Here is a 15,677-nt window from a genome sequence, read left to right as displayed (position 1 = left end):
CAACTGCTCCAATGAATCAAAGTCTAAAGTTTACTGAGCTACAACATCCAATTAAAATCAGTGACTAATAAAGCATGAAGGTTCAGAAACCCGGAGAGAGTTCTGCAGTTAGCTGAAGATTCAACAGGCAAACAAACAACAGTACTAAGTGCACGCTGCACTGAAAATACCTCATTTACACAATTTTACCCGACTTACCAAACACAGTCGATTGACTAAAGCTTAGGTTGTTTCTGGTTTATGTTTCTAAAGCTTTAAACTTGCAAATACACTAACTAAAAAATAATAATTACGCAGTACAGATTGCTGCAAAACTCAGCATGCAGTCATGTGCTAATGATTCCAGGTGTGGCCTGATTAGAGGCTACTTTTGGGTAGTGTACCTCTTGGTGAGAGATCTTTGTGTGCTAGACATACCTCGATGGTGCACTCAAGACATTTGTCCAAGTTGACGGACTTTAAGAGCGGGTGATTAACTATTTGCAGTGCAGTCATGAACAAGAAACATGCACTATTACAGGTTCTTTTTGGAAATTTGGATAATGGTTGGCATCCCACTGTCCCAACTGCTGCTGTGATTATTGAGAAAACCATTATATATGACAGCTGGTCATCTTTGGTAATGACGTAATGGACACTAACAGCTCAATGATATGTGCAGAACATCCTGCAGCCACATAGAGCTCTGATAAAAATAAAAGACCATTTAAAAATGATGAGTTTCTTTGATTTTACCAATTTGAAAACCTCTAGAATATAATCAATAGGAAAATGGATGATCACAAGCCATCAAACCAAGCTGAACTGCTTGAAGTTTTGGCACCAGGAGTGGCATAAAGTTATCCAAAACAGTGTGTAAGACTGGTGGAGGAGAACATGCCAAGATGCATGAAAACTGTGATTAAAAACCAGGGTTATTCCAACAAATATTGATTTTTTTTGAACTCTTAAAACTTTATGAATATGAACTTGCTTTCTTTGCATTAATTGAGGTCTGAAAGCTCAACATCTTTTTTCTCCTTTTCTACAAATAAATGCTCTATATGAATATATTTTATTTGGAATTTGGGAGAAACGTTGTCCGTAGTTTATAGAATAAAACAACAGAAAAATCAGAGAAACTAATTCAGAAACTGAAGTGGTCTCTTAATTTTTTCCAGAGCTGTATATTGTATCTTTCACAACAGGGCTACCAACAGGCATTTCTTAGCAGGATAATGCTTGTCCACACACAGCAAGGGCTTCCTAGGAATGGCTCCACCAAATTGCAATAATTTTTTGGCCAATGCAGTTGTCAGATTTATCACTAAACAGGTATTTATAGGACTAGTCGGGACCTATGAGTATGCAGAATGTACTGTACAGGCCCAGCTAAAACATTTGTGGGCAAATGTGCTGCTGGATTCCATACAGAACCTATATGCTTCCATGCCCAACCATCAGTATCTCATATTGTATCCAGGCTAGAAGTGGCCTCAGTGGGCTCTAGATCCTCAATTCATTTGTACCTTCTTGGTGCAGCATTTCTTTGTAGTGAAAAAGTGTTATGTCACCTCAAATCTCTCATTCATTACAGCGTAATTTCTAAACAAAAGAATAAAATTATGGACACCAGACTTGGTCTTGATCAAAAAACTATGATGTTACTGTAACTGAGATGGTTCTGAGAATCTTTTTCTTAAAAAACAACATGAATCATAAACTTACGGTTTGGAAGTCATTCTTAGAGTAAGTCCTGAGCAGTCTTTATGGTGATCTACAAAACAAAACAAAACAAGACACAACCCATCATTCAACCCAAGCTGTTCAACATAACTTCCTTATTTCAAATGGTGCAAAAAAAAACAGCAACCCTACCAGCTCATTCCTCTACATCATTATTTTTTGCCTGGATCGACATGTAATAAAATAACACAGAGGTGAAGAATGCCAGTGGCTTGCTCAGCTTAAGCCTTTGAAGTGGAAGGAAGGAGCAGAAAATAATGAGTAGGTCAATAGTTTTACTCCTAAAAAATGTTCAGAGGGTATGTTCTTAAATTACAGAGAGAACAGGGCACTTTAGGAGACGAGGAGTAAAATAACACGGGAAATGCTGTAAATAGATGAGCGTGGCAGAAGATTCTCTGGAGCTGTCTCCTAAACGCCATACGGCTCAGGTCTCTCTGAACACTAACACTAGCAGCTTTATTTCTGTAGATGCCTGGTGTTAGGTTAGGTTATGGATGGATGAACAGACAGACAGAGAGGATTGAGCCAGTTTGTTGACAATACAGCCCTGGAAAAATAAGTAAGAGACCACTTAAAAATTATGGGTTTCTTCGATTTTACTAAAATTAAAACTTCTGGAATGTAATCAGGATTATGGATGATCACAAGCCACCAAACCAAGCTGAACTGCTTGAATTTTTGCACCAGGAGTGACATAAAGTTATCCAAAAGCAGTATGTAAGACTGGTGGAGAAGAACATGCCAAGGTGTATAAAAACTGTGATTAAAAAGAAGGAATATTCCACCAAATATTAATTTCTGAACTTTTAAAACTTTATGAATATGAACTTGTTTTCTTTGCATTATTTGAGGTCTGAAAGCTCTGCATTTATTTTTCAGCTTTTTCTCAATTTCTGCATATAAATGCTCTAAATGACTAAAATATTTTTATTGGAATTTGGGAGAAATGTTGTCCGTAGTTTATAGAATAAAACAACAATGTTCATTTCACTCAAACATATACCTATAAGTAGCAAAACCAGAGAAACTGATTCAGAAACTGGAGTAGTCTCTTTTATTTTTTTCCAGAGCTGTATATTTCGCAATTCTGACCATTCCAAATGTCTGAATATTCTTAATAACTAGAGGTTTTAATTGTGCTATTATGCTATCTTATTTTCATTAAACCAGTGAGACAAATTGGTCTTAAAATAACAATAAATGTTTTGTTTATTGCAATTACTTCTTAGACAACATACAGTCAATACAAAAACATTTCATATGACAGGCATAATTACATGGCAACACAGTTATTTCTGCTTCAAAATGTTAGAGGTGTATTTTTGTATGCCTTGGTTCACAGCCAGTAATGTACAAAGGCTCAAAACATACAAACTCTCTTTTCTTTTAGGTGTTTCAATCAACATTTACACAAATAGAGTGTAAAATTGTTGTATGTGTATATCATATAGAGTGTAGCCTAGTGTTAAAGCAGCTGTATATTAAAACTTTTTTTTTTCTCTTGTGCTTCCTTCTCCTACCTTTGTGAGTGTAATTCATATGTACACCAAAGCAGTTAATTCTACATTGATAGTATAATTCGGACTGGCTTGTTTTTTTTCAAGGGGCATTTAAGAAAATTCACGTCTCCTTAAAGAAAAAACTCCGTAAGTTCTGGGATTTAGGGCCCTCTCTGGTGAGAATGGGTAACTGCACAGAGCATGCGGAACAATAATTTTAAACTAGGCGGGTGTGATGCGGTCTCCTTTCAGAGAGGATGAATCCGATTCCAGGTTATGCTCAGTCAGAGAGAGAGAGAGAGTGAGCGTGCTCAGTCAGACACTTCACTCTGAGTTTCCCCTTCTGAAGTCTCCATTGCTCCACCAGCCGCTTACGTTCAGTAAAACTGAGCCGGTCCTCTTTTAGAGGCTGTACATGTGATGTAAGTACGTAAAGACACGTGACTTGGCCAGAATAACTCCCGCGAAAAAAGACCTGACACCTCAGTTTTTGGAATGAATATATTAGGCTTAGCAGGGAAGAAACCTACACCAGAACATCCTTTTCAAGAAAAATGTCTCAAAATTATGAAGCTCCAGTGAATATGTTAAATAGCTTATTGGAAGGATGGTTTAGCATAGCCAGCTACTTTGTTATAAATGACTACAGTAGAAATAAGGTAAATAAACATGCATTTGGCAGCAAAGTGGATTTAAAGTGAAAGAAGGAAGTGGCAAAGTAATATTACAGGATTTTACACAAATATAAAGCTGACAACTCAGCATTACGCAGTTCATGTGTGATATCACAGTCAGTGGAGAATCCACCTGAATTAAAAAAATACATGTGTAACTATGAGAACTCTGTGAACCAACAGAAATGGTCTAAAATTAAATCGGAACAAAATGGTGTTTTTCCTCCTTTTAAAAAATATTTTTTGAGGATATTCAGAATAGTTCCCCATCCACAACAACATGCCCTTTGATATCCTCATTAGTTACTCATAAATTACTGAGAAAACACAACTTCTAAAACCCACTTAATGTTCCAGTTATAATTATAAACACAATATCCACTATTATGTTTTGGTAAGCAGAGAATTACTCCGTACGAATAAAAACAAACAAAACACTTCGATCAGTGCAATGAAAATCAAGAAGTAAGAATGTGACAGCAGACAAATTGCTTTCACCTAACTTCCCTCGCTTTGTTTTCTCATTATTATTTGGCTCAGAAACAGCATCGCAGTGCCAGCATTCAGTCAGAGAGACACTGCATCTGTATCAGTATGCTGCTGAAGCTCCCGGCTGCAGCTGCTGCAGATCGAAGCAATAAACTTACCTCTGAAATTTTTGATATCACCATAGTGAATTTGCAGCACAAAGTAGGTAATTCTGGTGTCTCCCCCAACTTTAAATCCGACGTCTGTAGAGAAAAGAGGAGAGAGGTTAATGAAAGAACAAATGTGGAGATGGGCAGGGGTAAGAAAATGTGAAAGAAGTACAACGAGAGGAAAAAGAAAACGAGAAATAGAGGGAGTAGAGAATAGCAGGCGAGGAACCAATTACTGGGCCTGTGGCGTCTATTCTTTACAGATAAGTTGATAACGACGCTCACTAGAGAGCAATTACAGTAGCCCAGGGTAAATCCTGTGATTAAGAATGATCTGGCCAGTTTGGGGTCATAGATAGGATGAAGACCTGAGCAATAAAGAGGGATAGCAGAGAAAGAGTAAGAAAAGGCAAAGAAAGGAAGAGAGATGGACAGACTAGTCATGGGCATTTGGAGTAATTCAGCAGTAGAGTCACAATGTGCACAATTGCTATATCTGATCTATGCACTGTGTGAATCTGTGGAGCTTAGTCAGCTTCAAGCGAAAGCTGATTTCCAGCACAGAGAACCTGCACTCCAGGAATAATCAACCTAACGCACAAAACGAGCCATGCAGGAATATAAACCAGTATTGGTTGCATCCATACATAAGCCAAGGTGTTTTATTCAGTGCTATTGCCACAGGCGTATAATACAATCAAGCACATAGCCATGCAGACTGCCTAGCTGACTACTCAAGCCAACCACTAAATCAGATATGGATTGATGAACAGACAGAGAAAGAGAAAAAGAAAGAGAAAGAGAGCGCACCTTTTGGGAGTTTGGTGGGCGGAGCATTTCTGGCCCAAGCGTACATGATCTTGGCCTCATCCTCGCAGGTGCCCTGTTCTCTCCCACAGTCCCTGTAAAAGAAAAGACATTAGCAAACACACACACACACTCAGTACAGTCAGATGCAGGTGTGCTTCATTCCTCACGCTGCTATCAGCTGTACACAGGCAGTACGTTCATTTCAGTCGCTACATTTTTATCCAGAATTTTAACACAATTTGTAAAAAAAAAAATACTTCTGTAGGCTGTGCACACAGAAACATAAATCTGTATAAATAAAAAAAAAATAATAAACTAGCCTAATGCTAGTAACAGACAGGAGAGCTTACAGACCACTGGGCTGTAACAAGATACATGCAGGGACTTTGCCCTCTAGTCAACTACCAGCAAGCAATCCAGCTCGAAAAAAAATAGCATTGTAGAAACAGCATCCAATTGGTTGTGTCTGTTAGCATTGAGGCTTTTAATCTGTTTGAACCTGGCTGTTAGCATCAAACTAAACGGTTTCAGTTTCCTTGTCCAAGCTTTCGGTATTTAGCCTTTTTTGTTCCAATTTGCGTCCATCCATACTATTTATGTGACAAATAAACTTTGATTTAATTTAAATGATCTATGATTGAACCTCCAAAATGTCCATCCATTCTCTGCACAATTGGCCCAAAATGGCTTAGTACATCAGGTCAGGAGTCGTCTGCTGTCTTTCAGAGCTTTGCTGGCTCACGCTGGATGTACTGGTGTTTGGTGTGATAGTGCGTCACATGGTCTGGCCTATTTTTCACGCCCCCACCCCCCCTCTTACTGATCCTCTGGAGCCTCTTTGATTTCGGGAGCCTCACAGGCAGTTCACTGCCTCTCCCCATATTTGACACTGAATGCCTGATGCTATTCTGTAGGGAGGGGAGGAGGGGAGCCTTCTTGAGAAATGAAAAGCGGGGCTATGTTAAAAAGAGAGGAGCGGAAGAATTTCCAAAAAAGAGAGAGAGAGAGAGACTGTGAAGAGTCTGGCACACTTGCGATTCATGTGCAACGAATCTGAAGCGAAAATAAAAGCAGATGGGTAAACTCTTGGGTTTAAAAAATCTACATTTCTAAATCTCGCAGCTCATAATGAATTAAAAAAAGCACATTCGTATTTACCAGTGCTGCAATTTGAATATAAAAACCCCAGCTAGGAAAGCCCACAGGCCTTGTGGCACAATCTCATTAGCTGGTTCAGAACGGGGCTTGTTTTTTCTCTTTTTTTGCTTTGCTTTGCTGAGGCGCTAAATGTTTTGTGTGATGTTCTGGCCTAGAACAGCCTTGATTTGACTAATGTTCCCTTTGTATTTCTTATCACACAGCCCAAAGTGACTAGGAGTGATGGGTGGAGGGGTGGACGGGTGGAGGGGTGGACGAGTGGAGGGGCGGGGCTGAAGGGGGTGGCGAAGAGAAAAAAAAAAAAAAAACACCAACCCCACCCCCTAACACACACAGGCACACTACCATCACCCACCAACTCCCCAACCCACCCCACGGGTCAGCTCTAAGGGTGTACTCACACTAGGCAATCCGAACCGTGCCCGGGCACGGTTCACTTGGACTGACGTCATCTTGATCCGTGCCCGGGCACGGTTTGCGCTCACACTGCATCTGCATAATTATTATTATTGTTATTATTATTAGTAGTAGCAGTAGTAGTATTTTAATGTCCCTTTCTACACTGAAATAGAGCACAATTAATATGAAGAGAATATCAATAATATACATATTTAATGCAAGTAAAAATCCATACAAACAGGAAATGTAAAACCATAACATTGAATCAATCTTGAACCAACATAAAATCAGTGCACAAATCAATTCTGACAGCGATCAACGTTGTTTCAATGTATCAGCGATAGAAAAAAAAATCATTTTGCTTTCTAGGTATGTAGCGTTAGCACCTTAACAATAAAATGAACCAGTTGCTTGCTTAAAGTGCTCTTTTCACTGGGAAATTGTATTTTAGACTTGTTATACACAATTCTGCATATAATATTTTTGAAAAGGGTTCTAAAGAGTACCATAATGGTTAGTGTTACCCATAATAAATTAGGACTACTATCTACAAGTCATCTACAACAAACACATTTTATTATACCTTGAGTTTTATGTTTCGCTCCTTTGGTCACTATTTATGTATATAGCAAGTACGTCTCTTACCTTACTGATGAACATGAATTGTAGTCCGCGAGTAAAGCTGCAAATTTCTCCCTGGACGTCTGCTGCTTGTGTAAAAACCTTCTTACACGTGCAGCACGATTAGCAGTAAATCGCTGTGTTGCACAATCAATGACTCTCTGGTTCAGTTGCGTATTTGCACGCCCAAAGAAACAAAAACAACAGTACGATCCTGAACTCCATTGTTTTGCGCGCGCATACTGTTCTTCAAAACAAAAGTCGCCTGTTGATGACGAAAGCGTGCTCGGGCACGGATCGTTTAGCGCAGTGTGAGTGCAGGCCTGCGGGGGAGTGGGGAGGGGGCCGAACCGTGCTCCGGCACGATTCAACCAAACCGGGCCTAGTGTGAGTACACCCTAAGAATCCCTGTTGTCAAGGTGGCAGCGGTTGCGATGGTAACAGGCGGGTTTATTAGAGAGCGTCTCATTCTTGCTCTCTCTCTCTTTTCCTGTCTCTCTCTGTCACAGTCTCTCTCTCTCTCTTTTTCTCGCTCTCTCTCTCTGGGGACGCAGCAGTCATCCCACGCATTAGCTGCCTCTGTAACACAGCGCAACGAAGCCAAAGTGGGCTGCTTGATTTTGTTAATGGCGCAACACTAACACTTAGTGCCCAGGCCTAAATAAAATCAATTTGTGCTCCCCAGCAGCTTGTAATGATATGTTTGCTCCATTTGTTTTCATAATTTCATACATGCTTTTCTGTTTTTTTTCCCCTGTTCTCCCTCAAACTGTTGATAAATTACGGTCAACAAGGCCATTTGTCAGCTTTGGTTACAAGAAAATGGCAAATCCATTCATGTGAAATACCACCCCATCACACTCGGCTACATTAAGGCGTATAATCATTTGGTAAATTGGACAGACAGATAGATGAATGATGATAAGGATACTTTATTGATCCCAGAAGAGAAATTCCATCATTATTAGAACATCAATACAACTTTAAAAGAGAAAGAATATGGGGTTCTTCAATTCTGATCCTGGCACCTCTTGCCCTGCAAATTTACAGCTTTAAGTGGAAAATCAGCCACTTACCAGTAACCTTTGGTAGAGGTGGGGTTTCTACATCCGTATAAAAGCATGTGGTGAGCCGTGTCCATGGAGGCATGGGGCACAAAGTCCACTGAGAAGAAAAAAGAAAGACAATATAGGCTACTGTTAGCATTACTGTTTCATTTAGACCAGCTGTTCAAAATACACAGGTTCTATAACATAACCCACCAAGAAGGAGTTACTGTTCAAATTGAATGAAACTTAATACTGTATGTGTATTTTAATGATGACGATATCAGTAAGTGATTACAATATCAGAGTAAAAGGATACATTTAATGGGGATAAGTTTATTTTCAAGTTCCATATGGCATCCTGCAGCTATGTGTAAGTGAGCATTGTCCATTGTCCAAACGATGCAATAAGAGGCAACACATATGGCCGCAGGATGTCCTGCATATATTATTGAGCTATTAGTGTCCCTTGCATGACTACTAGGGGTGACTGACTGATGTATACAAAGACTCCCAGATCCTCACACCAGTTTGGGGCGGCAAAAGCAAAGGCCTTTGTACTCATCAGCATAATATAGTAATAGAAATTCATTGTCGTATCCCAAACAGTATCTGGTTTTGTCACAAAAGATGATACAGATTTCAATCTACAGCAGTCCAGGTTTCTTGTTCATGACAGCACTAAAAACAATGTTCTTCAAATTGACCATCCAGCTACACTCCGCCCAATAATGCGCCCCCGTTCAAGGTCCATCAACTGGGCAAAATCTTCAAGTGCAAAGAAATAAAGGAATGTCTAGAAGTCAACAATCTCTCACCAGGAGGTACACTAGCTAAAAATAGCCTCTAAAAGCCTTTCTATTGGGCAGTGTAGCAAGCGTTTTATACCCTCTTGTGAAAGACCAGTGTCTAATCAGACCACATGTAATCTGTAATCATTCACATATCTGCTCAAGTTATGTTATATATTATATTAGTTGTGCTGCAGTCTGGGATGCTTTGTCCTTTTTCGTCAATGACTGTAGCTGTTTGCCACATATTACAGATTCACAATTTCAAGGAACAAATGACGAACAAATCAGGTTATAATAAGCTCTCATATCAAGTGACCTTTAGCTATAAAAATAAATACTACAAGACATGGCTGCCAGATACTGCAATTACAACAACACAGAGCTTATCATGATGCTGCTGCAAGCTCAGTAACACAGCATCCAGGAGCGCATTCATAAAGGCAGAAAATCAATAGACTCCCCATATGATGCTGACTGACACGCCCAGCACCAGCCTTCTTCTCCCGGCAAGCTTAAATCAAGTTATGAATAATGGAAGGCCATGTATGATTGATGGCCGAAGTTGGTTGGTTTTCAGATCAACTGAAAAGCTGCAACACTGTCTGAGATAGGAACAAAAGAGCATGTACAGTTCAGTCTCTAACGCTGTGCTAGACTAGGGTGGTCTGATCAATCAAATAATATGGTACCTAATATCAAAATATTATTAATACACAGTAAAGCAAAGCTGACAAGTAAACTCTGAATACTAAATATGAAAATCACATGTCTTATTGATTTCTGCCCCATTATTAAAGTAGTATTAGTACTGAATATGGCATGTCAGTATTGATAGGTACTGGTACTTGGCTGATGTCAGCAGAAAAGACTGGATTGGATTTTAGAAGCAAAAAAGGAGAGTTTGATTGAATTTTGTAACAAACCTATTCCTAACTAGTGCACATTTTCTCATTTTCTAAAGTGATGTTAGCTCTGTGATTCTTCATGTGGCGATTTTCTAAGTGGTTTGAGATTAATGGTCTACTTTTAGCACATCATTAAGTCAATAAGTAAACAGCTAATTTTGTATCACCAAGGCTAAAATGGTTAAAGTTAAAGCTAGGCAGAACAGAAAAGAGAGACGAATGGACCAAAACACAAGCATTTCCACCAGCAACTCAGAGAAGCTAAGCTAAACCCATGTAATCATGGGTTAGTGAGGTTTTGTAAGCTGTGCTGTGTTGCTGTGCTAATAGCTACTCACTGTATGGGATATAATATGCACTCTTAAGAGAGCTTTGAGCAAAACCTGTCCTAGTCTGCACACACAGTGAGGAAGGAGTACATCACTGGCTGTTAGGGTGCATCTGCAGCCATGATCCAGAACTTACTAGTTCACTGTTTACGAATCATGCCCCTGCTAGAAAAAAATAAATTTTAATTTCATCTGCGTCTAAGCTTGACATGCCTATATTAACTTTCCATAAAAGCATTTTTTCAACAAGACAATGAAAAACCACATGCTGCACACATCACCAAGAAATGACATGACTCCAGAACAAGATGATATGGATCCTGGAGTGGCTGTAATGCCTTTCTAACCTGTCCCCAATAGAGAAAGTGTGGAGAATTTTAAAGCTAAAAAATTAACAATTACCCCATAACGTTATATACCTTTTTGCAGGATGAAAATTGTTGTACACCTCTTTGCAGGAAGAAAAAAAAAGAGAATTGTGGAGTTGTACAACATTCTATTGTAGATCATAATCAACATAACTAATGTAAAACAATATATGTTTTTTAGTTCCATCTAGGGGATGAACAAGGAATGGCAGCTTTCTTTGCCCAACAAGCCAATACAATGGGCCTCACACAGAGCTGTGGTAATCCTTAACTCCCAAATATGATCTGATAGGCTCACAGAATTGGTAAAATTAGAAAAATATTGACCAAATATTGCCAATTGCATATTTTGGTTGAAACCATCCAAAGCTGAAACAGCCAATCGACCAAGCAAAACCACACACAGAAGTCACATAAATATTATTTACACACTACACAACTTAAATGGTTATTAAAAGCAATCTATAACATTTTTAAAGAAAAGAAACGTTGTACTACCATATGCAGAAGCCAACACTCAGCTAAAAAATGTCAGTTTGCAGTTTCCAGCCTCCCGACAGGGACAGTTAGAACTAAATATATCAGAAGGTTTTACAGATATTTGAGATGGCCTGTGATCTCAGATTGGCCTTTACTTTCCAAATCTCCCCCTGACTGAGGTCAAATCGTCTCCGTCTGGACGGGGATCTGTGCACAGTGGGCAGTAATTCCTACACACACACATACAGACACACACACACACACACACATTATACCACACACACATTCACATTATCACTCAGTGTTCAGTGTGTGTAGACTCTAATGAAGTAACAAAACGCTCTGGCATTAATCAGAGCTCAGTAGCAGGATCAGAGTCCCTGCCTGCAAGAGCGCTGAAGGTGGTTAGAGAGGGGATAGAGTCCTCACTTGTCAAAAAGAGAAAAAAAAAACACCCTCTCCCCCTGAACACACACACACTCTCACAGACATACACTCACAGACTCGAACGACAGAAAGCAGACCACAGCCATCTGAGTGGCTTGCTGCCTCCACTAGCTAATATCAATAGTCGCCTGACTGAGCAACATTAGAGCAGACTTGTGCATCTGTGAAGAGTCGCTGATTGGCTTTCTGCATCACAGGACTGCTGTCATCGTTCAGTAATCTGCCCTGCAGCCAAAGCTAATATTGTAGCCTGCACCTCCATTTTGATTAGGATGATAAAGGCCATGGCAAAGCACACGCTTGGGAATCATGCAATAACAGAACGAGGGCACGAAAGCAGTTTAGGTGCTTGCTGCGTTCCTCTAAATCAGTGGTTCTGTGGTACATGTAGCAATTTGATGTTCGAAGTAGGGCTGCACGATATATCGTTTAAGCATCGTCATCGCGATGTGCATCATGCACAATAGTCACATTGCAGGATGTACAATGTCACTTAAGGCAATTAAATGTTAAAGGCAATGTTTTGATTCTTGACACAAGAAGTAGATACACAGCGTTGTCTCTGTGTCTGTGTGAGTGACAGGCAGCTGCTGACTAAGAAGCATGAGGAGGGGGAGTGCGAGGGTGGCAGAAGTAAACACGAGTTAACCACATGGCCTCCATCCACATGGTTGGGCACGTGTGAAAAGCTGTGCACCTCAGTCCAGCACAGTTTTGCGCAGATATTTCTAGCTACAGCGGAATTCACTCTTATAAAACCAGAAAAATGCTTTTATTTACCTTTTAAAAAGCCATTTAAATGCCTGATTAAAGAGCCAATTACTGCTGTTTTACTGTTTTCCGTCAGTTTTGAGTGCTTGGGCGCTGACTCAGCTCTTGATCAGTCCGGAAGCGAGTGCACGGGTGGGGGCATGGCTGTTGATGTCATGAGCCCTGCATTGTTTAATACTGCGATATATATTGTTGAAAAAAGAAAACATTTGCAATGTACATTTTTTCCAATATTGTGCAGCCCTTGTGCAAAGCATTCAAAAATTTGGGGTGCAATTTCATACAACGCCAGGTCTCATTGTGGTCTTTACTGCAGGTACTCTGACAGCGCAATGTTATATTAATGAATTCCTGCAACCTAAGGTCCTACCATTATTTAATACACACTTTTGCACACTCCAGTGTACTCTTCCAGCAGGACAATGCTCATCCATATACTGCTGCTTTCTCAAGAGCATGCCTTTAAGACATTGATGCTATATCATGACCAACAGCATTGCAAGACCTATCCCTGATCAAAAATGTGTGGGATGTTCTTAGATGCACTTAGATCAACAGTTATGGTACACTAAGCATCCCAAGTTGGTACACTAGATGAAAACCTATAAAGCTTTCATAAATGTAATTTTATAACATTTTATTCATTTGTTTTCATTGCTCAACCCAAAGGTGCCAAACATATGAACACAGGACTGCAGGACACAGGGAGAACTCCGCAGTACAACCAATCAAACTATTTATCTTAGCAGGCGCTGAAACTAAATCAGAGGCAGAACCAATCAGAATCTTCCTTTTGGTGGAGGGGCAAAACAATAAGCGTCAAACCAAGTCATTATAGTTTGGTCAAAACTATAAAGTAGAACCAATCAGGAGGATAATTTCGGAGAGGGGTGGGACCTCCAAACAGTGTAACACTCGTAAGTGTGGAATGCTCTCACACTGTAGATGCCCATGGTCGAGGTTTTCTCAGCTGCAGGTTGCTCTCTGGAAAAATCCATGGCTGCGTCCCAAACCACACACCCCTGCACTTCACTTACTACATTAAAGAACGCACTTCTAATAAGCGTTACTATTTCTAACACTATTTAGTGTGGCATTTGGTAGGTTAGGATATCTTTGTGATACGCTGATGCATGATAAGCAAAGAATAGATTTGATTCTAAGCCATTTTGGTACCTTAAAATATATTAAACATGTAATTTTGACAAACAATTTTCTTTTCAATTATGCAAAAAAAAATCTGTCAATGGGTATGCAGCTTATGTTGTGTTGTTAAAGTGCCTATGTGACTTGACCTCTTGCTTTCAGTCCTGACCACTGGCTAACACCTCTGGTAAATTAATAAAGAGCCAGAACCTGTAAACATTAATAATGTACCTCAGATATTGAAACATTCACAACTTTTAGGGCTTGACTTTCCAAACAGTCTATGTGAGGCTGGTGACTCCATGAGGAAATCCATCTTCAGCAAAGCACTAAAGACACTAATCATTGCTGATGGCATTGCTTCAGGAACACTGCACTTTTTCTGGCAAACAGAGGACCTGGAGGAACAACCCCAGCACAGGGCTGCTTTACTTCTGTGAGAAACTTCGATAGATAGAACTGCCAGCGAAAGGTTCTGCACATATTTGCTTTTCACCTCCGCCGGCCCAGAGACCATCCTTCTTCAATAGGCATATAGAGGACAAGTTCCTCTACAGAAAACATGATTGCAACTTTAAAAATAATGGAAAAAAATAAAAAAAAAATCAATGTTATCAAGATGAGTTATTTATTTCTGCTTTTTTTTATTGAAAGAGAGTAGATATTGTTCACCTCTACAACAGATTTACTCCAGTATTTTACACTAAACACAGAGGAAATTCACAAATCACAGTAGAGAGGCGAGAGACAGACACATGAACCCACCAGTTAGACTGTGCGACAGGCAGAACCACTGTCTCTTTATAGACTTTATTCTTAGGTTCGTAACTCTAGCTCTGAGTCTCAGAATTGAAGGAACTGGAAAGGTCAAACTCTACTGATTCGAGAACTGTTTAAATCATATTTCTCCACTGTGTCGTCTTAAAGCTGTTAATAAAAAAACACAGAGGAAGAGCGAGTGTGGCATGCCAAAGTTAAAGCTTGATCTTGGGTTTATAGGAATCAATATCAGATCATTTACATAAAGATTGATTTGAATCAAAGAATATATTTTTTAAGCCATACCCCTAATACAACACAATACAAAAGGGGTGTTATTAAACACAAACGTCTTCTTCTCGCCCTTTTACTGGCCTCAAAATTTTTATAAGAGTGCAAAAACTTTGCATGACACTGTACGTGCTCAACAGTTCAGGATATTTTGACATTTTGACACTGTTAAACCACTGGCACTTTCTTCCACTCTGTATCTCAGCACAAAGTGTTCTGGCAGCATCTCAGGTCCAGTTGTGGATCTGGGGTGAAGGCCTTATTATTGAACTGTCACTTTCCTGTGTATACTGATGATTGCATCTCCCATTAGGATAGCCACCCCCACAGCAGAGAAAAGTACTTTTTAATATTAAATTAGGAATGTACTTCGCTTTTTCTGCTTTGTTTTGAGTTGTAAATGATGTAGGATTTGAGTACACTCTGCAGCTTATAATCCAAAGGCTGGTAACAAACTGCACTGTTATTTCTTAACCACTTAACTGTGTCTAACATTACAGGAGTGCTGTACGTATTATACTCTAGCAAGATCAGGGTGTACCAGGCCTGCCTGAGAGCAGCGAGACATAAACATTAAACAGGAGTGACACCTTAACAACTTCTAGCTCTGCTGGCTCAGGCAAATTCTGAGAATCACCTGCAGCAATTTGTTCTGAACCAGTTCAGGATGTTCTAGAGAGACAAATTTAGCTTTCCTTACTGTCCGTGTCCATTGACCAGGAGACAGTAAGGGTCTCAAGGTGTGCTAGATATTGTGCTAAATCTATAACCCCAATAGAGCTTGATTTTGATTGATAAATGATAATTTAGTAAA

At 39.7% G+C, this 15,677-nt stretch overlaps 1 protein-coding gene across 6 annotated transcripts in view; it reads right to left on the bottom strand.

Annotated features, from left to right (window-relative positions):
- pam (peptidylglycine alpha-amidating monooxygenase) overlaps positions 1 to 15,677 on the bottom strand; it is a 116,394-nt gene that overhangs the window by 65,316 nt on the left and 35,401 nt on the right. For all 6 annotated transcript variants that reach the window (XM_022665561.2, XM_022665563.2, XM_049469132.1 and 3 more), the window contains 4 exons: positions 8,604 to 8,691; positions 5,350 to 5,441; positions 4,549 to 4,632; positions 1,708 to 1,756 (listed from right to left, as the gene is read on the bottom strand). In XM_022665561.2, the coding sequence (XP_022521282.2) occupies positions 1,708 to 1,756; positions 4,549 to 4,632; positions 5,350 to 5,441; positions 8,604 to 8,691 (313 nt within the window). The remainder of the gene's footprint in view (positions 1 to 1,707; positions 1,757 to 4,548; positions 4,633 to 5,349; positions 5,442 to 8,603; positions 8,692 to 15,677) is intronic.

This window comes from Astyanax mexicanus, chromosome 20, assembly GCF_023375975.1.
Source record: "Astyanax mexicanus isolate ESR-SI-001 chromosome 20, AstMex3_surface, whole genome shotgun sequence".
NCBI lineage: Eukaryota > Metazoa > Chordata > Actinopteri > Characiformes > Acestrorhamphidae > Astyanax > Astyanax mexicanus.
Note: the sequence above shows the minus strand (reverse complement) of the source record. Positions and strands in the feature narration are given on the sequence as shown.